This window comes from Neolamprologus brichardi, chromosome 16, assembly GCF_056152115.1.
Source record: "Neolamprologus brichardi isolate AB-2024 chromosome 16, ASM5615211v1, whole genome shotgun sequence".
Taxonomy (NCBI): domain Eukaryota; kingdom Metazoa; phylum Chordata; class Actinopteri; order Cichliformes; family Cichlidae; genus Neolamprologus; species Neolamprologus brichardi.
In genome coordinates this window covers 28221036-28248345 of record NC_142119.1, presented here as the reverse complement: position 1 = coordinate 28248345, position 27310 = coordinate 28221036, and the positions used below count along the sequence as shown (strand labels likewise).

Below are 27310 nucleotides of genomic sequence, written 5' to 3'. Positions count from 1 at the left end.
GAGCCAACAATAATTGATGTGTTCCTTTTTTTTCCTTTCTGAACTATGTGAACCGGCTGGCTATCATCTAATGATTAAGGGCCAAATTTACTAAGTGGGGCAAATTAGTTTGAGGCCACAACTGCAAAAAAATATGTGGATAGTAGCAGAAAGTTACTAACAATGCCCTAATTTATAAACACAGATACATCCAATTAATTTCAATAGTGACCTGCATTCTACAGAGAGCAGCGCAAATTAGCGAGTCAACAACAAGCAGACCTGATGAGGGAAAGACTAATATACTAATCAAAATGATACACTGTAAGAGGGGCTGACAGGACAACACACAACATCCTGATTCGTCTCCAGGTTAATGAAGTTACTGTAACTATGCAACGCATGTAAATGTGTGCATTGCCAATATTTTTCTACGTTCCATGTGAAGCTAATTATCTATATCACACTTAAAATATATTGTAAAGAAATAAACCAAAACTCTGAACATCATCTGCTCTTAACCAGGTTCAGCATAAGTTACCGTAGCGATTTAGCCAGGTCTTGAATGGAGTCAAGTTTAGATTTCATACATGATCGGTCAATACTACGCTGGCTTCCAGTGCCAAAAACGTTTTCAAAAGGATTCAGCAAACAAATCTGTTTGTAGAGATTATTTCTGTTGTGTCTTATACACTTAATCACAAACAATATTGTTGTTTTTGTTGTGCGTGTCTGAGTTGGGATGGCAAGACGGGGGGTTGGAGGGGTTCCACACTTCTAAACTACAGTGATCAAGACTGTCAGACAGGGTGTGATGGGATACAAAAGACAGCACAAGGACCCGTTGGCTTGCATCTGTCCTGAATCATCCATTTCTGTGAAACAGCAAGATAAGATTTTAAGAGAAAGAGCAGGGTCAGGGGACTAATGTGGCTGTGGGTGTTGTATTTGCAAGAGACAGAGAAATGAAGGTCAGGAATTTCACTCTCCCTTTTTTTTACATTTTATTTGCAGCTGCTACCAAAAGAATCTTCCAATAATTTGATGGTTTTTTTTAAATAGTGCACAGTTAAAGTTTGTTGGGAATATAAATACGCTTCCTTATTCGGACCTTTTTATTTATTTGTTTAGTTATTATTTTATTACAACAACTAGAACCGCCAATGTTTTTTTTATGTTATCATGGTATCTGTCATGTTGTGGTTTGATTATACATCGTAGTAAAGTTCATTTTTCAGAAATACAGTATTGTTACTGTCTTACTACTTATGATGCACGATGTTCTCGTGCTCCTCAGAAGCATACTTTCTATATTAAAAATACATGTATGAACATAATGCTTTGATCTGCCTTAAAATTGTTGTATGTAAAAGAAAACTTACCAGCCCAAGACAGGTCAAAGAGTCACCGTCAGCTCTTTCACACTGGCCATCACACTCTACGCACACTGACCCATTGGCATATTCTCGAATATCCCTGACAGAAATGGAGAAAAGTGAGAGAAAGAGTCAGTCTGATAGATGACAAGAGAAAGACAAACATTAATTTGAAACAAGTTGGGGCCCAAAACATTTTTTTTTGATAACAGAAGCAACCGTTTTAGTTAAATTTGTATCTTTGCTGGGGTAGTTGGCGTAAAGAAAACAGCACTAATATTTATTTTTTAACTGAACTGATATGTCCTTGTAAAAAGCATGTCAACTCAGCTCTTTATTTGTAGGGACAGCATGTGTATATACACGTATACAAACAAAACAATGCAATGACCTTTTCTTTATGTAAAGCACATTTGTGAATTAGCGTTGTTGCTTTTAATGACTGATCAATCAATTCAGAGTAGAGGGAACCCTGCCTAGAGCAATAATATACTATAATATACTATATTAGAGTATGTAATACACACACACACATAAACATACATACAACTATCCTTAATACTGAAACCAGCACTCAGGGGATCAGTGCTGTTAAAAGGTTCAGGACCTGGGAGGGATGCTGCATTTTCAAAAATCAATCAAATAAAATGTCTTGTTGTTCACTTTCTCCAATCCCTTTATAATTGCGCAACACCAGAGTGGCCTAGAAAAAGGCATTAAATTTGACCAAACTGCTACTAAGTTGGCACTTTGCCTTCGTCACTACAGGAGAAGAAAAGTAAATTGGGGTACTTTTTTTGGCCAGTGAGGAAACACAGAATGTTCTTGGCTATAGAAAAACATTTTGCTAACCGAGTGGGAACGAAATCATATTACTATTAATTATGCTTCATCGGCCTTCATAAAACCTTCCAAGAGGCAAGGAAGGTAAGCTTTTGTCTGAGTGCATGCTGTTTGGGATAATAAAGGCTGAAATGTAGCTGGAAGATATCATGGATACTTACGGTTTATAGGGCATTGCATAATGTTCTGGTATGATATGTTTTCCTGTATTTGCTGTATTCCTTTTATTTTCTGTTTGTTATAGGGAAAGAAAAAGCAATACACTTCAAGTGAATGAAAATAAATAGTGTTCCTGTTTAAATTGATTTTAGTTTATTTACATTTTGTAGAAACTCTAAAAAATTGCCCTTGATAAGGTACTTGAACCTCACAATGATCATGTCTGGTAAATGGTAAATTGACTGATTCCTATATATCGTTTTTCTACTCTTCTTCAGCACCCATAGTGTTTATTTAACACGTCTCATTCTCATTCACACACAAATTCATACAAGCACTTTTTTCTATGTATAAGTGATTGCTATCTAACAACTCCGATGAATGCATCAGGAGCAAAACAGTATCTGGCCCAAGGATGCTGTAGCTGGAGCGGTGATTGAACCGATCGGTAGATGACCCGCTCTGTCTCCTGAGCCACAACAACCCAAGAAAATTGCAACAACATGCACTTAAACCACAAAAGGCCATTTGATTGGACTGATACATGCTGTTCAGATAAAAAATAAAAGGGCAACCAGTGTTAACATAAAATACTGGAACTATGGAAAGCGCTGTGCTTGTGCGGATATGGCAAAGGGTTTGGACTGCATTCACAGAATTATTGGGTTTGGTGAATGTGCCGGTGTGGGTGACGCTGATGGTGTAGGTGACGCTGACGTGCAGGTGGACAGGTAGGCAGGGCGTGGCCCCGTGCGCAAGCAGTGACTGTGACACGCAGTGACACGCCTAGCCCCCCTGCCCGAGCAACACCTCCTCGTCCTCCTCTGTCCTCTCCAATGTGGCCACCAAACTTTTCTGATCAAGTTGGGACAGAACTTAAAAGCATCATCGCAGCTGTTCTGCAGGGTAAAAACATCTAAAATTTCATTAATAAAACTCCCTGGGGGAGCAGATCTTTCATTAGGAGGTAGATAGCATCAAAATATATTCTTTTAAAGTCAGGGGACCTCTATTGTTACGACACTCTGCAGGGGTGCCTTTTAAACTAAAAATTAGCACTCCATTTTAAATTGTTCTTTTCACCCCCTGGCTCTTAATATCATCCCCAGTAAACAGAACAGTACTGCTTAACTCGAAAATGAAAGCGCCACGGGCTGTTCAGGTAAAGTTTTGATGAGCAGATGGCGTAGCAGGTCTTAAAAATAGAGGACTGTTTTAATGTCACAAAATGTTTTATATGTCACAATGTATTTCATTAAACAAGTCTAATGAAAAAAAGCATAAAAAATCAATAAGTCAAATTAAAACTGCATTTATTCATAGTATTTATAAGATCCTTCGGTAGTTGCTGATGCATTTGATTAATCGTATATTTAGAGGCATGCAGCATGCTCCTGCCATTGCTGACTTCAGTACCATTATAGCCGAGCTATAGTCTCAGATGATTTTGCCAGCAGATGTCACGTGCGCCTACTGACTGGCCTCCTGTTGAATAAGGTAATAAACTATCCCTGGAACATGCAATTATATTCTCTTGCTCAGAAATATAATCTGGACAAAAATCTACTGAAAAGAACTTTTCTTTAAGAACTGATAAAATACAAAACTGCTTATCATGCTGTTTAATCTGCGAGTTTGGAGCCATCTTTAAAAGCTTTTCTTGGAATATAATGAACCAAGCAAATAAAAGACACCTCAGAGGGCAGTGAACAAAACGAAACAAATTTTTCTCACCTAGTTGTTGTGAGCATGTTTTATTTTGTTCATAAATATGTTCAAGTTAAATAAATTCCCTCTTGGCATTAACAGGGTAATATATTTCCTTTACTTTTTTAAGTAGCTACATTTTGCCACACAGATACCTGTCACGTCAAAAGCCCAGAGTTGGTGACATGACAATCATTATCTGTTGCTACAACTGTATGAGTAAAGGACTGTACATGAGACTCATGAGAGCATTCTGATGTTAGATCAACGTTCTGATGTGGCACTCATATGACCCATTTACCATACAGCGGGTCTGTTTTGGCACAATCTAAGAGAGTCATGGCTCTTAGGGGCACGAACACACTTAAGAATAAAGAGAGCTGTTGCTGCTGTTCCTTTTGCATAACTTATGAAAAGTGACTGTGTTTCTGTGGTGTTCTAGCCCATTTTACTGTCAAGAAGCTGAAGAGTAATCATTAACTAAGCATTTGTGGGGACTTTTATAGACTACAACAGCAGAAAGATGTGTTTGGCACCTTAACAAAATAAAGTTAACTTTGGTGGTAAACACATCCTGATCAAGCAAAGTCTAAGGGTGAAGCATACAAACCGTGTTTTCTCATAAGTGTCACTGATTATAAAAGGCTTTCTTTTTTATCAGTGTTGTCATGCTGATGCTGGCCAAGCTGTAACAATGTAACTTGTTTGGTCGTATTTTGTCCGCTTTACTGTTACTTGTTCTAACAAAAAAGCTGAATATTTATTTTACTTACATAAGCTGACATAATATAGCAGACACTGCTTTCCTTATATATTTTTTTGTTTGTTTGTCTGTTTGTTGTTGTTGTTGTCAAGCAGGTATTCGAGGACAACATATATACTTCTATATATACGAACAATGCCACATCTTCTTTCTCTGAGTCAGTCCAGTAGCAACAATTAAACTCAGCCACAAACCATTCATCCACCTCCATCTTCTTATCAGCACTATATCTGAATGTATATGTGCATGCATATTCAGGACTCACCCCTCATAGAGATTGCAGGATTCTACACACGTTCGTCCACGACTGAAATATCGGCAGGACAGGCATTGGTCTGGGCCGGGACCCCAACATCCAGCGTCTGAACACAGTGGGTCACACACCATGCGCTCCTTGGCTGCTTAATACACATATAAACAAAGAAGGCAAAGGATTATACTCATGTAGCATGCAGCTGAGCTTTGATGACTCAGTGTCAGACGCAATGAATAAACCCTAAATTCCCCCAAATTAGCTGGGTATAAAATTAGCCAAATAATCCTATTATTTATGAAAAGACACAGAACTAGATTTACTAAGACGCTTGCAATTTGCGAAGGCTTATTTTTGCATTAAATTTCTCCGCCTCCACAGAGCAGATGTTCATATTCTTGGCCTATAAAAGCTAGCTTTTTTCCCTTCTTCTTCTTCTGGGGACTTCTTTCCTAAACAATGGCAAGAGTAATTGCAGCAAGACACAGGAAAAAGGTGTGCGTTTGAAACACGTGCTCTGGGATAAAGCGGTAAACAAGAAAGTGTCAAACAATACGCTGTGACAGAATAATTATCCTCCTGGATGAACTAAAAGACGACCTAGTTCCTCCCACAAAAATGCTCTCATGTATCCCAGAAACTTTTTAAAAACATCACATTAATTAACTCAATTCATCAGAGGACTTGGTTGGCACTTCGTTTTTAGTGTATACTATATGTTTTCTATTAATATAAATGGTCTGCGGGCTCAGTGTGTCTACAGTACTGACTGATATGGTGCAATTAGAAAAGTAGAAGGCCGGGTTGCTTCATTGTAAAATTGCTGTGCAAACAATGAAGAGTGAGATACAGGAAGCACATGCAGATGCCAGACTAGTCGAGTTAACAAAACCTTACAAATAATTAAAGCCTTTCAATTTGAAAAAGCAATCAAATATACAGCTACTGAATACTATGACTGTATATTATGAAGTTGTTTTTCTTAGCAACAGTATCTGGTTTCAGTCCACAAGTGCTTAGCGTGACATTTACAGCACAAACAAGTGTTGTTTGGATAGCCATGTAAAGCAATACTAAAAGCCACCTGTGATACAAAGATACAAATGTTAAACTTGTAAGTCTGATATACTTTGCTGCACTCAGTCATGTAAAGAAAATGCCCCTTTCTCTCATTTCATTCGTAGCGAACAATCTGTTCTGTGTTTCTGCCTCAATGTTTTTCATATAGCACCGACTGACTCAGGCCATTACATCTGCTCTATAATGGCCTGGATCTCTTATCTCTTTCTGTCTCTCTCTTGTCCCCCTCTAGCACTCAGCTGTACAGAGGTTGCTACATTTCAGAACATTACAGTGACAAAATGAGTGTTGAAGTAACGCGGTGACAGCGCTACAGATACACTGTGAACTTTTATCATCCCGCCTGCATCTGACGTGATTTCCCCCCTTGTAGGTTTTCTCTTTCTCTTCTCTTCTTTTCTCGATAGCCAGCGGTTACAGAACATGGTTACAAAAGGGTCCCCTGCTGTTTTTGGGAACCTGGCTGCATGCAAGCCAATGACTATGCCCTAGTGTCATAGCCACAGCTTTATTCCAAATGCTTAAAAATTCAGACAAAAAGATGCAGATACATAAAGAAAAGCGGATGAAAGTCTTTCGCAAGAGACAAAACCACTTCTTTCATGCTTCTAGCCTCATAGGTAAACTGACCAGGCAGAAAGAAATGAGGAAAAGGGAGAATGATTGGTGCGAGATATAAACAAGGGGAAGTGGTGGTTGCATGGCTTTTTAACTATACAACAAGATCAAAAACATTTCTTAACTTTAGATGTTTCTGACATGGCTGACTAACAAAAGCCCTGGCAGGAGCGTTTTTGAGACTGAAGGAAGACAAAAATTCAGGCTATGATTACAATTATTATAAGGGCAGAGAAAAGAAAGAAAGAAAAAGAAAGAAAGAAAACATCAGAAGAAATAAATAAAGATTAAAAAAACTGTCCCTGAACAGTGCTGATTAGCACGACTGAGGGGAGAGATTTAGCTGGAACTCAATTAGTGCCTCCAGTTTTGGGGACCTCTCTTTTCTGTATTAACATTTCAGGGGCAGTCTATGAAAAGGCTAAAGAGAGTAGAGGGGGAGCTGGAGAAGGGATCCTTTTCACATGCAACATAGGTAAAAAATGCACCTTGTTTAAAGGCCATTTACTGTTTAGTTAATAGTGTAATTAAATAATGAGCCAATATGAGAGACTCTGTGTTGACTATTTTCTCAAACAACATGTATGTGAGGTAACCAAACAGATCTATGATTGTACTATTTTACATTTTGTTAATAGAGCATTATTACAATGGCAACCAGTGACTTCTCTCAGTGAAGTAACTACATTTCTAACATCATCAGAGTACATTTGTTTCCATCAGTGGGAGTATTTCTTGCAGCTTTTTATCCAAATTTTGCTGTGAGAAAATCAGAGCTGTAGGGAAAATTACACTGATTCATATGTGTGCCCCTTTCACAGTATTTTGACTTGCATAAAAAGCACTGGTGCTACTGACAGTCTCTCAAAGTATTATAAAATATGCAAATTCAGTGAGCACAATGAAAATCATATTTACACAAGAACCACAACATTTCTGCTTTGATGTTTTCTTTCTTTACTGTACGCGCATGTAAAATAGTGCAGAAACAAACCAGGGATATTTCATTTAACTGTGTCACAATGAGGTGAGATAAACTTTTGATGCTAAATATGTATAAAATAATTAATACAGTCTAGAAAAATGTTAACTGAAAACTGTCCCATTTGCTTCTATATATATATTTACATTTATATACATTCCCATACAATCCTGGGTTATTATTGATATCTGTTTAGGCTATGCCAAAATGTAATATGTAAAAAGTAAACAAATTCAAAGAGAAATGATGGTTAAAAAGCCACCATAACTGTGTTTTAATACCATATAACATGAATGTATTACTTGTTTTACATGCTAGTACACTTTATAACACTAAATCTCTATTCCAACTACTATGAAAACTAGATGTCTTAGTTTCAGGTTTCAGCAACTACTTAAATCGCTACAACCGCATGCATATTCACAAGAATACTCTTTGCTGCACTGTAACAGTGTGATAGCTGCCCTTTTCTAGCCCCACGAGGCTCAGTCAACTTTAGACACACAAACACGTGCACTCTGATGCACACATGCAGAACCATGTCAAGTATGTGACTCTTGAAACTAACCCAAAGTCTTCAAAGACTCTAAAGTGTGTGTGCGTGTGTGTGTGTGTGTGTGTGTGTATCTGTCTGTGTGTGTGTGTGTTCAACAGTAAGGAAGTGCCAAGGGGAAAGGAGCACATGAACAGTGAAAAGGGGCCAACTCAATAATGCAAATACTGGCTCATTAATGAACATTATACATAAATGAATAATGTCTTAACACTTGTGGCAGTGATATAATAAAGCTCTTCCATTTTTAGAAATGCAATCTTTATCTCACCACATCAGTTATTTGCCTAATTTCATTTTTCTAAACCTTGCACTCTCGGAATGACCCTGATGTTAATTAGTTTAATTATTGAATTATTGTTTTTAGTGTCCTTCAGAAGCTAGTGAGATAATGGGTACCATTCATAAGACATACAAGCCTCAAAACCTTACTATGAATGGCCACTACAATAGCTCCTTTAAAACAAATGCCTTTGTTATGAAGGCTGGGTGATAACTTAGAAAGCAGAATTTTGTCTGTTGGTTTCTTGTTAGTTCGACAATTCAAACTTCTTTTAAATCTATACTACAAGAACTGTTGAGTAGATTCGTTCCTTTCTTTAGTGTACAACCTGTTTTAAATATGAACATGTTTGAGAAGAAAAAAAAAAGCGTACTCTTGACGGTGCCTGAGGCTAGACAGTGAGTGTTAAATTAACAGCTAAAATATGCAAATGTATCACGGTTGTACAACACAGAGGTCATTTAGCACATTATAATGACTCAAATATGTCCTGCTACCAGAGGATATCCAGAATCAGAGGTTAAAACATAATTTTCATACAATGCCTTTGTTTTCATAGCTGTTCAAAAGCTGCAGCACAAAGATCTGCTCTTGTGGTAGATTTCACTAACTCTTCAATATACAAATGCATACATATATAATGTTTTAACATAAGTCGTTAAACTATGACTTGACAGGTTTGCTGCTTGGTTTTTGTGGACATACAAACATAATTTACCTTTTTTAGTTTTTTAAAAGTTTATATTGGATATTTAGCAAATTTGCAACTAAATAATACAGTGCAGTACAATATAGCAACTGGTATATTTTCTGTAGCTTTTTTTTCACAAATGCTAGGAGGTGACAAAAAGAGCAAACCAACTACCATGAAACTTGGTAGAAAGGTGTTGATGTGGGCAGAGAACTAAAAACTTAAATGTTTTGGAGCCACATAGTTTTCTTTAAAAGCGTCAATGCACTTTGAGTTGTGTTGTAAGTGGAAGAGGGACCTATAGGACAGTGGTAAAATATATTGCAGTACATCAAATTCATTAGATCGGTAAAAAAAGAAAAAGTAAATATATGCCAAGAATGGCATTGTTGAAAATCTGCAGAAGTTTTATTTCTGTTTTATTTCTGTTCAGATGACTATTTTCTTCTTTTGCTGTTATAGCTCTTTAGAAGTACATATACAATCTAAATAGCCTCTGATATCATGCAAAGCAAGGTGAAGGTTTTTGATCATTTTTGATCATTTATTTTTGTTTTGGTAAAGTAACTCATGAGATATGGTCATTTTTTTTAGTGCAAGGTTGACCAAATATTTAATATTTAGATGTTTAGAATGATTGTGGCATCAACTTACAGCATTCCTGTGGACTTCGGTTGTTGCGAATAAGAACCTTTTGGTTTGTAGTACGGAACAGTCTTGTCCAATTGACGGTGTTGTAGTAGCAAAGCTGGCTGTTCTCTGCAATGTGGACATTCCCAGCACTGATCTCTCTCAGAGACTGAAGCTGAAGTGATGTGATCCCCGGCTGCTTCAACACCAGCAGAGAGATCCCACTGAGAGGTAAGAATAGGTGGAGGTGAGAGGAAGACGGAGCCGACAGCAAAGGAAAGAAGGTCAGAGGAGCAGGAGGAGAAGAAATGATGTGGCGCAGGGACAAAAGAGGAAAAGAAAGGGAAGAGAGAAGATGGAATCATTTCACAGGCTTGGTAGAAATGCTGTTTAAACATCATAGCGGTCTACCAGTCATCTCAACTGTGATCTCATTAGTCAACATTAATTCTATCACTGAATCATAATTTCAAGAAGAATACACTGTGTTTTTATGAGATCACATTGTCCTATGTTGCAACAATGCAACTTAGAACATGTGTTGTAATCATTCTGTCTGCTAGGCTCTCTCTCTTTTTTCTTCCTACCCCCAGCTATCCTGATATGTCCCACTTGCATGGTTTAAAAATGACAGGATGCCAGTGGGTGTCAGAACCATCAGATAGACAGAGAGTATGCAGGATCAAGCACGGGGCAGGGGTGGGTGGCAGGCTATAATTTGTACTGCAGCCTGCTGTTTCCATCTGCAGGCAGGTGCAGTGCACATGCACACACTCTCACACGCACGCCTAGGGACACACACACACACACAAACACACTGAATCTCACAGTCTACACTTTATCAGCAGACACTCGCTTTGATTACATCCAAATCCCGCTACATTTTTATTGCATGTTTTCCAAATTAAGAAAAAAAAAATCTAAATGATGAATAATTAAGTGCTATAAATTAGGTTAAATAATTAAGCTGTCTTTAGAAAGTCATGTTTTAAGTACAGCATTCTTCAGCAGTAACAAAAAAAAAAATTACACTTCACACATTAACATGCATAGCACTTATCCAGATAAGGCTATCCAACAAAACCAGATCCACTTTCAGTTTGCATTAAAATGGTTTAAATATATCACCAGAGGTAGAGACGTTTGATTGCGGCTGTAACCTCGTCTTTCCGATCTTCTTTAAACCATAGCAGTTTGCAACAATGCATGTGAATTTACATCTGTGAGATAAGCTGTGTAGTGTAAATATTATCTATGTGTTCATATACATACAATATGTGTACAGCCCCTCCATGCCAATAGCAAAAAGGAATAGAAATGAGTCTACTGATAATAATAAACTTTATTTGTATAGAACAGGAAATAATCAAACTTAACTCAAAGTGCTTAACATAAAAAAGAGAATAGAAATAAATTATAAGAAGTAATAATAATAAAAACACAGCGCATGAAATGCTCTAAAATAACTGTTATCGGCTCCTTCTTTCGTCCCTTCATTTCAGTTTTCCAGTGAGCTGTGGCTTCAGAGATTGTTTGCTACAATTAGCTAAAAAATAAATCTAAAACCAATAATTTGCCTGCTTGCCATTGATTTAGAAGTACTGAGCTCTGATTGAGACATTTGTGAAACAACTTGGCATAAACTATTCCCAACAATCAAAAAACAAAATACAAAAGAAAGAAAGAAAAAGAAAAATAATTTGTGAAAGTATTATGCACTCAGGTACCTGTACAATGCTCTTCCCCCAATAGTAGCCAGGTTGGAGAAAACACCCAAGTCTGTCATGTTTTCAGGCCATGACTGAATGTTTAGAAAACCTAAATGAAGACACGGATGAACATAGGTTATAAATCCACATGAGTACTGACAGACCAGAATCACCTGTCTATCATACTGTCCATTTCCACAGTGACAAGAAGAAAATGAGCAGAGAGAACCGGCCTCTCTCTAGAATTAGCAACATTCCAGAAACACAACAATGCAACCGCACCACCTGAGTCTCATCTGAAATCAGCCAAGCACTTCTAAGCCAGATAAATGTCTGGCACAGCAATGCCACAGAGGAGTTTGGTGCCAGCTATAACAAGTCTGATTTATCAATATTTTTGCATTTCCTTTATTTCCCTGTCTGCTGTTAAATAATTTAGGAGATAAAATCAAAAGTTGAGAAAATGGCCATGGCTCATTTAGGATTTTTAATAATAGATTCAGAAATATTAAATATTTATTAGAAAAAACAGTAGGGGACTACAATCCCCAAGCCAACACCAGAGGACAAACAACAGAGGCTACGAGACCAAAGAAAAATCCACAGTGGGTAGAAGAGCAGAGGTAAGAGGGGAGGAGAAGGGGGTGGAAGGAAAGTCTAGACAAATATAATGGCATGTTTTAAAAGCTAAACATGCAATACTCCAGTCAATAAACAGTATCAGACTCTATTATGCTAGACAGTGTGAGTTCTTCCCACAGGATGCATAATTTTGTTGGTCCGGGAAGGGAGGAATGGCAGAGAAAGGTAAGTAGAGCTTGTGGCAACACAATGCCACGCTTGGCTTGATGACAAAAGACAAAGTGCATCCAGTCTGAGTAGTGACGGGGTCTCAATACATGCTTATTACGAATGCTTGGTTGGGAAATGTCCAAAACAGGTGAGGAATCATGCATGATTTTTTATTGCAGTTGCATCCAAAAAGATGCAACTCCCCAAAATGGAAAAAACATTTTAACATTTTATGACATTTACACATATAGCCCTTTTCTTTTTTAAAAAGTGAATCTTTAATGAGAGCATCTTAATGGCAGCCATTAGGATAAAAGAGGAATTTATTCCATTATATAAACCATTATGAGGTATTCGTACAGAATGTCAAATATATTGCTGGGGAATGGCGGTTTATAAAAGGTAATTGCACTTTTGGTATTTGTCCATCTTGATTCTCATGATGTGCAGTTTATGATGCTGTGAGTGCCTCTTAGCCCAGAGGCAGCAGTTCTATAGAATCGTTAGCGCTGTACTTGTCAACACTAATTGTCTTAATGACAAAACCTGCAGAGCTGAGGCACCTCGCTGTTCTGGCACGGTGCTATTTCAGAGGGTTTTGGGTGTTCTTTACTCACAATAGCAGTCTACTGCCTGTTGAACTCTTTCCTGTCTGTTCCAATGTAGGGATGGGATAGCAGCGAACGTTTGCTATCTGTATTTGCTATCATCAGAAAGTGGGTGAAGATTGTTGATAAGAAAGGTTAAAATAAATAAATAAACAGTCTTTGTCCAAGCAGAGAGACACTCTAGAAAGAGTAGGTTACCGCAATTGTGTTATTGTACTGTCAAGTAATAGTAACTTTCACGGTGTAGTAAAAGAGACAATAATGCTAATAAACATGGTGAGCACTGAGCTGCTAAGCTACAAAAAAATAGTACAATTCTAAAGGTGACTGGAAAGGTAGCTAGAATGACTGTTCAGTGCCCTGCTACATACGAATACAGCAACAAAGACATGCGATGCAGTCTGTATATGTATATAAATTGTTACATAGAAATTGTTACATAATTTTATTGTGCAAGCAACTGTACAATGACAATAAAAGAAGTCTATATAGTTTGTGTATCATATGTAAAAATACACCAGTATTGTATTGTACATGTTTCCTAAAGTCTGTGCAGAGTAAATGGTCACAATGCATTTTTGGAACAATCTATCTATATACACATTAAATATCCTGCAGGTCTCTACACACTTCACATTTACACTTCAGGCAAACTTTATAATAGATCTTCCAGTGAAGAGCGATAAGAATATATTACAGCAAGTTATCAATTCAGAGGTTCAACTTCCTTGAGGTAACTGTTGTTGCTGATTGGCATTAATGATAACTGAAATTAACTGAACTGATTTAAGTCTTTGTAGCTAATTTGTTTCTAAATTGTGCTAGATGCCTTAATGTGCATTTGCATCACTATCAACAATCACATAGGGGCTGTCCATGAGGCCCTTCACAGGGGAAAAGTGTAGGCCTGATCCTTTCAGACAGATTGTGGAACCTCACTAGATAGAAAGATCAATGCCAAAAAGTGAGTCAACAAAAATTTTGTGTGCAACATTATGCTAGCGCTTTTTGTGTTTTCATGTGAATTTTCATGCACATAAAAAGATCACTTATCAGGAGTGTATGCTCTGCTGGGAGCCACATCAGCAGCACACCAATGTGCATAGTGAATTAAAATGTGGAACCACTTGGACAAGAAGGCCATGAGCTCATAAGCAAAGGTTAAGAGCGCTTAAGTTGTAGTGATTACATTCTGAGTCACAACACCGAGAAACCCACTTATGCTGAATCGCGCCAGCTACACCCACACTTTGGGTAAATCCTGACCTGGTAAGAAGCCACCGAAAGGACAAAAAAAATAATGGATCAGAATTTGATTTGAAACAGAAAGATGCGTGTGCTGGTGTGGATGATGAAAGCTGTCCTCCTACAGAGCTCATTTGAAAGCCAGAGCAACGCTAGCTGTGACCTTGGGGTCATGGATGCAGGTTGCCTGCTTTTGTAATAAGTCACGTTCTTCTGCCAGCTCAGAGAAATGACACACGTGCCTGACCACATGGCCGCTGGTTTATGCTCCATCACCTGCTTTCAAACTGTCATCACTAACCATCAGAGAGGAAAAGCAAGAAAACAAAATGACTTCGAAGTCAAGTTTTGGAATATATCTAAGTCAGTTTAAAGAGTAAACAATTGGACATACAGAGATTTATATACCTTAGCAGATACAAAGAGTTCAGATGCAAAGGTTTCAATCAACTGGGTTCAGCGTCTTGCCTGAAGACACGTCAGCATGTCGAGGAGCGGGTATCAAAATGGCCCCAATGGGATTAATGGACAATTCATTCTATCAAATGAAAAACAGCTGCGCTAGTTTAACTTGCTTTCCTAACTCACTATAATCCTTAAAATTCCTGTTTTCCCCCTTTGAGCAGGCTTAAATATTAGTTATAACTGACATCAGTTGTCAGTTTCCATTAAGGAAAGTGCAATAATAAAAATGCTGTTTTGTCTGCAGTTATTAGTCATTTCATTTCTAAATCTTTCCTTTTAAGTTTGCTTTTGAACTGCAACAATACAACTCTTTTTCTATCAGAGTGGTTTATCACATTTAGAATATATAGACAGATGGTGGTCGCAGCTCAAAAACATGATTTGGATTGTGAACAAGTAGGAAAACTGCTATTACTACTACATGTATGTTGGCACTTGATTGTGTATATTTATTACCCCCCATATTAGCTTTTAAGAGTAACTGCCATCAGGTATAACAATATTTATTATTATAACTGCTACTGGTTATGTAGAAAGTAAAGTATCTAAGATACATCTTAGATACTTCACAATTTTATTTTATTTTTTAAAATATAACTGATGTAGTCCTAAATAAATAAGTGGTGTTCAGATGAAAGGGATGCACTGTTTAATAAGACATCTGCTTTTGTCATTCATGGCTAAATAGCAGCACTGATATTTTACAAGAATATTTTCCTATTGCTTTTGAAAATATGACATCAGAGATATGATGTGTTCTTCTGATGGCATTGTCAAATGTTGGGGCTGGAAGGATGACAGTGTACACGCAGCTAAAAAGTGGAGGTGGCATGGAGAGCTGGGGGATTAACGATGTGCACCGTGTGTTTTGGCTCTTTTCTTCATGGTGCGTGAAGGGAGAGCTGGGGCTGTGGGACTCAAGGCTAGGGACTCCCTGAGGGAGAAGAAGTAGAGAGAAAGAGGAGACTGAAAGACTCATATGATATTCATCTTATTCTGCAAGGCCTGTCCTTGGTTTGGACATTCTCAAGAGGAGGGGAGGACTAGAAGAAATACACATATGCTGATACATGCAAGCATTTATAAGCATTGATGTGAAACTTTCCTGTTCAAGAAAAGAGATGATAGTAAGAGTAAACATTTGTTCTTTCTTTAAATACATACGCGTATAAGACCAATGCAGTGCAACTTATACACTTACCTGTAATTTCCCGAACGGTGCGGAACACGTTGAGTTTTTCCGGGTCCAACGCTTCAATGTTATGATAGACATCCCTGTGAATAGAAAGAGAGATCAGAATGACAAAAACAAATCAAGTAAAAGAAAAAAAGAATGTGCTTTATTGTCATTGTACATGTACAACAAAAATGCGATATTTACAGGAAATCTTCTTACTTACAGGTAAGAAAAGTTTGCTACATTTACCAGCTGAAGAGGTAAACTGAGAATACCTGATTGGGATATTTTAAGTGAACTATATTAAATACATATGAATGAATGCAAACAAATAGTACTGTATATCCATGCAGACATAACTAACCACTAACATTATTCAGATTAATCCATCCAATTAACAGTTTGATTCAATCTGTATCACACTGTTAATAGCTCGATGGTATTTAAAATATTTTCACAAGTATTATAATCAATTTTATTTCAAATTGCAATTTTGAGTCAAAAACAAAGTGTCTGATTATTGAGAGAACAACTCAATAAAGGAGACTGAGAATGGAGAATAAAAGGAAGGAAGCAGTCAGCAGGTACAGCAGTGGAGAAGCTGACACAGCCCCGGAGAGATCTTTGCACAGAGAGGTCACACTTAGCCACTCTAAACTAACATCTGTTAAGCACACATGCTCTAAATGTGTCCATCATGGATGTTCACTTGTGTGTTAGCTGAAGAGTATCATCTATCTTAATTAATAATTGAATCTGTATGCCAGGTGACCCAAATTAAACACACCATCTATGCTGTGAGACCAACAGGTGCACACTTAGTCTAGTTGAAGGCTAAAATGGTCACAGTGGACTTGCAGCTGCAGATTTTTACTTTTAGTTACTTCCAACTTCAGTGAGGTGTGCAGTACCTGTGGGCTCTTTTTCAACAATCCACTGTGAATGCTCAGTGCTCGCTTAGCTGAATACAGAAAGGCTGAATGGAACGGGAAAAGCCATTTTATATTTAGGCAGTTTTTTTTTCTCCCACACTGTCTTCAGTCATTCTGATAAGCTGAATCTTCTCAGCTCTCACCCTTTGATTCCAGTAATGAGGAACACCAGGTTGCCATTGATTTTGGTGCAGTTGACAAACTTGTCAATGTTGTTGGAGTCCACTGTCTGAGCAGTCTGGAGGCTTGCTGTGCCTATTCCATCACATGCTGAAAGAAACAGTGAAACCATGAAGAGAAAACAATGCATCAATTAATCCAATGGTGCAAACATGCAAAATACGAGGTAGATTAAGGGTTTGATGCAACCAGGACAACATGTACTTTTCCTGCATTTGCCAAAATAAACCCAATAGCGAAACTAATTATCTGCTGCAACTATATGTTTGAATTTTACCTTTTGGACAGATGTCAGTACAAGGGATGCACATCTTAATGCGATTCTCCTCCACCTCCATCTTGTTACTGGGGCATGCTCTCACACAGGAGCTGTGGTCGACCACAAAGTTATCTGGAAAACAATTCATTGTAAATGTCAAATACAGATGGCTGCTGTTTGTCACACTGGAACATACAGAACAATAAGTGGCAGTGGAGTGTAGGCAATCACATAAAAAAAGTGCTGAAAGTGACTTTGAAAGTGACTTTGCCTCACCATTATTTTTATTTATTTATTTGGTTATTTATTTACTTATTTTGCATAAGATTTATGTGAAAAACTACCAAACGAAAAAAAAAAACCAGTAAACAGTTAAATGTTTATATTATTCTCTATCCTGTCTGTTTAAAAGTAACAATGCCTCGAAGCGCAGAGCTCCCCTTCCCTCCCTGCTGGTTGGCCTTTTCAGTGATGTTTTGAACAGCATGGGGTGTCCACAATTAGCTGTGGGTGTGGTGAGTGATTAGCTTGTGGTTAGTAGTGGCCAAAGAATAATTTATGAATAAAATGACTAAACATTATACACAGGAGTGAGAAGAGATATGCTGCTAATGCAGACGCAGGCCTCTGCTTCCCCATCACCTGTACTGGCTTTGCAAACAAGACTGCTTGTCAAGATGACATGTTGGAATGACCATTGACCATTTATGTACCCCCAAGAAGTGTAGCAGTGTAGCAAGTCAGCCATCCATCCATCTTCTTAACCACTTATCTAATTTAGGGTCGTGGGGATGCTGGAACTTAAACCAGCTTTCACAGGGTGAGAGGCTATGTACATCCTGGACTGCCAACTTATATGTTGAACACAGAACACACAAATGTGAGAACCCAGCCTAACAAATACATCCCATGCCTCTTATTCTGACCTAAACTTTAAAACTTAATGATGTAACTTGACTTTTTCTACTCCTAACACAAAACTTTATACAAGTTTTACTCTTAAACAGCCATTTGCGGAAATTAAAATAAAAGTCCTTTGCAAAATGTCCCTTTTACAAAACTGTAAAAGTCAAATTCATCCTCACAGACATCGTCACGCTCACACACACAAAGACTATTTTAGGAAAGAGACAAGCTATATTTATGTTGCTAGTATTTGCCCTAAAAATGATCTACCAGCAGTAATGAGAAAGTTATGAAAAACCTAAGGAGTAAATGCAATTCAAGAAGCAGCTGCATTTATCTTCCAGTCCAATGCAAATGAGGGTTATAAAGAACATAACAGGCATTGCTACTGTCCATTCCTCCTGCTTGTGGGTCTCGAAGACCAAGGAAATCAGCTGATGGACTGCACATGGAGGCAGGTGTAATTATCCACAGTAAACTGAAACTGTCACATTAAATTAGTACTTAAAGTGTAGCTATGTAGAGGTTATGACTTAAGATTAATGTTTAAAGCAGTATGCATGTATGTGTGTGGGGGTGTGTTTGTCTGTGTGTGTATGTATGTTTGTTCGTGTTCGTCCAGGTGGTGAGACTTACGTGGACACTTCTTGACGCAGAAAGCTCCATAGGTGTACTTTGCCCTAGGGTTATGCTCCAGCTGGAAGGTGGTAGGGTTGTAGACAAATGGCTGAGGGCACTGGGTCACACATGCCCCACTGTCATTAAAGTTGGTGCAGGCCTGCAAACATCCACATACGTATTATTAGCAGTAGTAGTTGTAGTAATAGTACTAGTACTTGTAGTGGTAGTAGTATATTTACATGATCCGTACACAGTTACAGATTAGGTTACTTTTGATTGCGTGGCCAAAATTTGGTTTCACGTTTATTCATAACTGCTGCCCGCCTGACCCCAGGTTTGTATTGCAATTTCCTTTCAGTGTCCAGTAGTGATATTACTGAAAGGTGGAGATGGAGACTATCAGCACGCACCCAATGATATTACAATCAGGAAAGAATACCATTTGAGTTGGCCTTTAATTTTACTAAGAAAAATCAAGCTGGTGTGGAAAAAAGTAGATACAGAAATAGTATTTTGCTTGATTCTTTTTTAATATAAAAAAGTTCTACTACAGAATTTTAGTCTGGTTGAGCTCTGGACTTTGACTGGGCCATTGGAATACCTTGATCGTTTTCTTTTCCAACTATTAATTTTTAGATTTGCTGTACTTGCCATCACAGTCTTGTTGTATGACCCAATTTGGACTAAGCTGTAGCCATGACGCAGACAACTTGACATATGACTTAAGAATACAGAAGACTTCAGGTTAACCTAATAACTCCAATAGCCAGATTCTATGGCTACAAAACAAACCTGAATCCTCACCAGTCTACCAACGTGTTTAATAGTTGGTATGGGGTGTTTATAACATCCTGTGTTTTGTATTTGGCAAATGTGTCACTAAGGCCACACATTGCAACTTTAATCTTGTGTGTCCCAAAATGACCAAAAGTCTTGTGGTTTGTTAAGATACAAATTTGCCCGCCCAAGCTATACAGCATTGTTCTTTTTAAAGAGAAAAGGCTTTCTCCTGGCATCTTTCCAAACAACCTATACTTGTTCAGTCATTTTTAGTTATGCAATTGTACTGTCATGAACTTTAACATCCATCCATTTTCTTCCGCTTATCCGGGGCCTGGTCACGGGGGCAGCAGCCCAAGCAGAGAAGCCCAGACCTCCCTCTCCCCAGCCACCTTCTCCAGCTTATCCGGGGGAATGCCAAGGTGTTCCCAGGCCAGCCGAGAGATATAATCTCTCCAGCGTGTCCTGAGTCTGCCCCGGGGCCTCCACCTGGTGGGACATGCCCGGAAAACCTCACCCAGGAGGCGCCCAGGGGGGCATCCTTGTCAGATGCCCGAACCACCTCAACTGGCTCCTTTTGATGTGGAGGAGCAACGGCTCTACTCTGAGCCCCTTCCGAATGGCCAAACTTCTCACCCTATCTCTAAGGGAGAGGCCAGCCACCCTTCGGAGGAAACCCATTTCCGCCGCTTGTATCCGCGATCTCGTTCTTTCGGTCACACAGCTTGTGACCATAGGTGAGGGTAGGGGCGTAGATCGACCGGTAAATTGAGAGCTTCACTTGTACACTCAGCTCTCTCTTCACCACAACAGACCGGTACAGCGTCCGCATCACTGCAGTCGCTGCACCAATCTGTCTGTCTCCCAATCCCTTCTCCCATCACTCGTGAACAAGACCCCGAGATACTTAAACTCCCCCACTTGGGGCAGGGCTCGTCCCTGACCCGGAGTGGGCACTCCACCCTTTTCCGGCTGAGGACCATGGCCTCAGTTTTGGAGGTGCTAATTCTCAGTCCCACCGCTTCACACTCGGCTGCGAACCATTTCAAGGCAAGCTGGAGGCCATCACCTGATGAAGCCAACAGGACCACATCATCTGCGAAAAGCAGAGATGAGATCCTGAGACCACCGAAGTGAAAGCCTTCCGCCACTTGGCTACACCTAGAAATTCTGTCCATAAAAATTATGAACAGAATCGGTGACAAAGGGCAGCCCTGGCGGAGCCCATCACCCACCAGGAACGAGTCCGACTTATTGCCGGCTATGCGGACCAAGCTCTTGCAACGTTCGTATAAGGACTGAATGGTCTGTAGCAATGGGAACTTTAACATGTAACATGCTAACTGAGGCCTGTAGAGTCTGAGATGTAACTCTTGGACTTTTGGTAGTTTCTCTGAGTAACTGACCTTGGGAAGATGAACGACTTTCTTAAGTGTTTCCTACTTGAATGAACAATTTTTGTCACTGTAGGCAGATGGACTTGTCCGTTTCCAGATTGGGCAGCAACAATTGCTTCTCTAAGCTCATTACTGATGTCTTTCCTATTTAGCATTGTGTTAACACACACTGAAATGCTTTTCACCTCGACTTCATTATTATTTTGTTATTGCAGTACCTGCCAGTCCATTGTAAAATTAATAACAAATATGATTGAAATACTGATGAATTTAATTATACTTTGTTTTACTTTACACCCAGAGGTTGACTATATGCACACACTGGTACATCTGTTAGGCTACGCAATTATAATGCATGTGGAACTTGATTTTCTGGATGTTTGCTTGAGGAAATTTTCTCTGACTGGACATCCTCAAATTGGCAGCACGGTGGCACGGTGGTTAGCACTGTTGCCGCACAGCAAGAAGGTCCTGAGTTCAATTCCAACATCAGGCCGGGGTCTTTCTGTGTGGAGTTTGCATGTTCTCCCCGTGTTTGCGTGGGTTCCCTCCGGGTACTCCGGCTTCCTCCCACCGTCCAAAGACATGCAGCTTGTGGGGATAGGTTAATTGGATAATCCAAATTGCCACTAGGTGTGAATGTGCGAGTCAATGTGAGTGCAAATGGTTGTCTGTCCCTGTGTGTTGGCCCTGCGACAGACTGGCGACCTGTCCAGGGTGTACCCCGCCTCTCGCCCTATGACAGCTGGGATAGGCTCCAGCGCCCCCCGCGACCCTGAAAAGGAGAAGCGGAAGCAAATGGATGGATGGATGGATATCCCTGTACTAAGACATGTACTTATTCTATATGTGATTACAGACCCTAAAAAACACATACTTGTTCACATTTAATGTTATCTATGATAATACTATAGAAATAAATTCTTGTGTCCGAAGACTTTGAATTTGCCAAGATTCAATCAAGAATTTGCTTTTCTTTTTATGATGACTGTGAAGAGGACAGAAGAATAAAAAATTATGATACAGAACTTGCTTTTTCCAAAGCCAGGAAGAAGAGCTCGATTAGCCACGGACTCACAGCCTCAGAAACAAGTTTAGCATGCAAACGAGCACAGATAAAAGTGATAAAGCACATGGCAAAAAGTCAGAACGAAGAGTTCCCGGTGAAGTCTATATTTAACAATGACACTCATGTCAGGAAGAAGAGAGAATTAAATGTCATCAAATGATATTTGCCATACAAGTGGCATTTAAAAACGGAGTGAAATCCATTTTAAGAGGTACCTGAAATTGAAGGAAGGAAAAAGTGACAAATAAAATGTGTCAGACTTAAGACACCAAAAAAAAGAAGAACAAGAAAAACGTAAAACAAAGTGTTAACACAAAATGTTATCTGCATAACCATATTGACATGGTAATATCACCAGGAAAATGATCACTTTAACCTCTTTTGTCACACCGTAATGATGTAAAGTGTGTGTATGTGTGTGTGTGTTCACTTACAAAGCAGTCTGTGTCCTTTGGGCCATAACAGCCACCTGCACACTCACGGTGGCAGCAGTCACTAACAAAGGGACCAAAGCAACGTCCGTCACACTGCTCCGCACACACTGTCTTAGTTACTTTGAAGTTACAGGCATGTTAAAAAGAGAGAGACACAAACAAAGGATAAAATGTATATATAATACACATACTTTATGCATGCATATATAAAACGTAAACACAACACAGTCTTAGAATGTGTCTGTCTAGCCAGTTCAAATGGCAGGTGAAAATAAAAAAATTAAAGCCCAGTCACTGGAAAGTTGTCACTGTAAAACCTTTGAGAGGTGGGGGGTAATTTGGTTCAACTTCATCATCTGCTCTGGAAGTTATATATACTATACTAACCTACCTACCATCTATTGCTTTGTAAAATGCATGCATACACATGTTTACATGTGTCTGTGTCTGGTGAGTTCAGCTGAAGCAGAAGTTTTTTTTACCACCTACTAGCTATCTTCAATCATGCTGTCTGGCTCAGTGTGACAAAGACATAGCGATTCTTATCTGAATGTACTACCAAAGTGAACATCTGTCCACCTTTTCCTTACATGCCCTTTGCAATCATATGGGCGGCCGTATGTCTGTGTGCTTTTCTTCTTGACAGCCATATATAAATGTACATAGGACCCTGCTATTTCACAGGTAAAGACAGCTGGCAATTGACATAGCTTAAGTGTCAGCAGTGGGACTTTCATTATAGAGCAGGAATACATAACTAAGCAGTTATGGATGAACCAGTAAAGTTGGCACAAGATAAAGTATTGGGGTGGGTTAAAAAAGATATTATACATAGTGGTTTGGATAAATGGATGTACTGTAATTACAAATTAAACTATTTGCATAATTTTGTTGTTATCATATTTACTTTTACTTCTAAATGACTGAGGCTCTCTGTTCTTTTTATACTCAGTCATGTTGGTAATTAGTGACAGCTATGGCTTTTGGTTGTATGAGGTGAAAGATGCTCGACGACGTGGAGCTGAACACAAACAACAAGAGAATGTAATTAGAATAAAATTCAATGTAATTTTAAGAATACATTTGGTGATAAAGGTTAAAGTGAACTGGTCAGAACTGAAACTAAGAAAGTAAATTGCAACAGTAAATATTACTGGGGAACGTAAGGCTACTATTGTACAGCATTACACATCTATTGGTGGTGCTTATTTTTGTTTTGAGCAGGGCCATTGTTTTTTTGATCTGTGTTATGTTTCCCTGCAGCCTTGTGTTGACAGGACACCATCACCATGCTAGATAAAAGCTATGGACAAGTCGCCAAACAAACATGGACACACAGACACACACACTCATGCTACTGAGTGGAATGCTACTGATTTACCATGAGTAGCATTCAATTAACAGTGCCTGGCCTGCATTAATATGGTCTGCTTTATTCAAAAGACACTTTGTCAAACAAATGGCCAAGCCAGATCGCCAGAGACGGACACAATGATGTTAGTCCATTTGGCTTTAAAAATCCACTTTAACCTCCTAGGACCTGGCGTCCACATATGTGGACATCACATTTTGGGTTATTTAGACCAAAATACTGAATTTTGCTCTACAAGGGCCTGATATCCACTTATGAGGACATTATACTGTTACTGTTCTATCACAATTTTAAATGAATATCCTCATATGTGGCTCTTATTTTTATTAAAAACAAAAATAAGGTAAAAAAAAAAAAAATCGGGCCCCAGTGTGACCAAATATCAAAGAGAAATTAAAAATGCATGCCGTGGAAGAGTTCGGGTCTTAGGAGGTTAAGAATAACTAAAGACAAAAAACAAAACAAATCAAATTACAGACATTACTCACAGGAACCAATGCCTCTGAGTTCCCCTGTGAATTTATTGCGATTATTATTATTATTATTATTGGGCACATCTGGTTCTCAACGCCTGTCTTTTTCTGAGACAAAATATTCAGTTAATTTTTCAATTTATTCTTAAGTGTAACTTTATTTAAATAGGGCATGAATGTCTATAGATCAAATGTTTGCCTTACAGTGCAATGGCTCAAAAGTTTACAGTTAAAAGGTAGCAGTTTGACGCAGGAGGTCAATTCAATTGCATATCAGTTATAGTGATTTCCAATGTTGAAAGTGAAAGGACTTCTTAAAGCAAATGGAAAGCATATCAATGATAAATAGTGTGCTTAATTTGACAAGTATAAGTCTTTATTTGCTAATTAATGCCTTTGTTAATGCCCCGTTTTTGAAATTATTTGCATTTCAAAAATGCCTCATTAATTAGATGTAGTGATAAGGCTATGATGAATAAACTGAAATGAATAAACACCTTCATCATGGGATGTTTGTGACTACATACGCTTCTTTTCTTTTTATCTATGAGCTGATAGATCTGAGATATTCACCACTTGTAGTCTCACAGTGTTTCTATTTTGTGTGTTTAGAAGGTCCAGAAATTTATTTTGATGCAATTTAACATGGGAAAGATGGAGCAAAACTTCCTCTTTGCATTTCACGCAGTGCATACTCACACACACACACACACACACACACACACACACACACACACACACACACACACACACACACACATATATATATCACAATCACCACCCAGTTCAAAGGGTCTGATGTCATCTGTTATTATCAAGGACCAGTCAGGACCAGTCAGGACTTGTCAGTTGTGATCTCTGCAGCCAGTGGTACAACTAATAAAAACCTCTGCTGACAGAGATCCAGTTTTTATGTGAGAGACTCAGTAAAGAGTGTGGTTTTGAATTGTAATTTACTTCCTCGGTCTATTTGGTTCTTCATAATTAAACTTCATAATTAAAAGCATTCCAGTGCAAGAAAAAAAGCTTTTCTTTTTTGAAAGCAAGTAAAATAAAAGATGAATCATAGCATCCACAAATAAACGGATGAGGATAGAGAGATGGTGCGATCACAGCTGAAACAAGGCAGATAGATGGGGCCGGGGCTTATCTGAGCCTGCTCTGTGACGTGTTGTTAACAGGTTCTGGTCAAACAGTTCATTACTCATTATCTTAACGAGATCACAACCACAGAACAAATAAGATGTGACATGCCAGGGTTGGAAGGCATAGATGAAGTGGTCTAAGTATGAAGTGATGGACAAAGAGGAAGAACTTGATGAAGGGTGGTACAATAAAAAAAAGGAATGTGAGAGGTAAAGAGGTACGTAATGGGGAAAGAAACGTGAGCATGTCTCCATGTGAGTACACAATTTTGTTTCTGACTAAAACTAAATGTGTACATACAGTTTGCTGTTTTCTTCTGATCCACTATAAAAAGGTCAAACATATACTAAAGATGAAGTCTTCCTGTGGATGTTAGTATGTGTTAAACACAGATGGAAGGGTGAGCCACTGTGGGCTGTGAAGAGGGCTTGTAGAGATAACCATTAACAAAAGCGCAGCCTTAAAAATTACCATTTTATGACACCCAATTAATTTAAGCACAGTTACTCTGAACCACGCTGGAAAACAATGCAATTGTAACAAAATATTTTTTTAGTATTAGTAATTAATTTATTTAATTATTTATTAATTATTAATTTTATTATTAAAAATGATTTAATGTTTTTGCAGCAACCAATATTGTAAATATCACTATACTTAGGAATGGCCTTATTTGATGTTTACTTGTGTAGGCATAAGCATGTTGCATTAGCCAATCTCTCTCTCTAGCCAATGTTTACCGAACACCTCAGAACTCGTTAAGTTAATTGCATTCTGAAGCATCATATATGCACAACAGTGCTGCCGTGCTGCTACTGACTAAATTTGAATGAGACCAGATGCTGGATGCTGGCATGCATGACTTAGCTGTTGCTGCAGCCTTTCATGTCCGTGAGACAACGATTTCTGATCTGCCTATTGGTCGACGTGCTCAACATTTGACTGGATAGAGTAAAAATGAAATACTCAAACATGCATTTGTGCAATTTTTGCAGCAGGATCCCAGCCCTGTGGCTGTTTCAGCAGGACAAAGCCAACCTTCACACTGCCAGGGTAGTGAAGGCCTTTCTGGATCAGGAGCATATCCAGACACTTCCTTGGCCAGCATTTAAACCCAATATTTCTTCAAATGCAGCCACAACCAATGAGCATTACACAGCTGCAGGCTGCACTCATCCAGGAATGGAGAGCAATTCCTCAACAGCAGATCTAAACACTTGTGCAGTCCATGCACAGATGGGTGACTGCTTGCATCACATCCAGATGAGGCTATGCCTTGTCAGAAACATGTTGTATACAATTAAGAATTGCTTTTCCTGACAGGTATGAGAGCCAAAACCATCATTAGCATTACAATCATTACCGGTTCCCAACCTAAACAACACCCCCCATGCCTGAGGTGCCGGAATTATCATCAGAAAATATGTGACGAACCCTCTCTTACAACATTCTTCAAATATTTTTTACTAAAAAACCTTGTTCTGTATTTTTCAGAACTGTAGAGCAATGTTAAAATGGAGTGATTGTTGCTGTTCCTGTTTCACTACTTACTGTTAGGCTGTCACACATCATTTGCATCACAGTGAAACTTTTATCTTTTAATGATCCGGTTTAAAACAAGAGCTTTCCTCATAGGTGAAGACAAGAAACAACCACTCATCACAGCCTTGTGTAAAATGTTGTTCCTCTTGTAGACTGCAAGTAATTTAATCAGTGAATGTAGATGATGTTGTGTTTTGTCCTTAAATCTAGGATTTTTGTATTAATGATCTTTAATCAAGTTAACACAGAAGATTTGTCTGATTTTAAATTGCTGCTAAAACTTTGT

General features: G+C 38.6%; 1 protein-coding gene across 3 annotated transcripts in view; it reads right to left on the bottom strand.

The window, feature by feature from the left end:
* The window catches only part of erbb4b (erb-b2 receptor tyrosine kinase 4b), a 309821-nt gene that overhangs the window by 80982 nt on the left and 201529 nt on the right, over window positions 1-27310 (bottom strand). For 2 of the 3 annotated variants that reach the window (XM_006802355.3, XM_035912788.2), the window contains exons 6-14: window positions 22492-22610; window positions 18827-18968; window positions 17303-17416; window positions 16989-17115; window positions 15938-16011; window positions 11645-11735; window positions 9942-10141; window positions 5093-5228; window positions 1362-1455 (exon numbers count right to left, since the gene is read on the bottom strand). In XM_006802355.3, the coding sequence (XP_006802418.2) occupies window positions 1362-1455; window positions 5093-5228; window positions 9942-10141; window positions 11645-11735; window positions 15938-16011; window positions 16989-17115; window positions 17303-17416; window positions 18827-18968; window positions 22492-22610 (1097 nt within the window). The remainder of the gene's footprint in view (window positions 1-1361; window positions 1456-5092; window positions 5229-9941; window positions 10142-11644; window positions 11736-15937; window positions 16012-16988; window positions 17116-17302; window positions 17417-18826; window positions 18969-22491; window positions 22611-27310) is intronic. The other variant, XM_035912787.2, reaches the window with a different exon arrangement.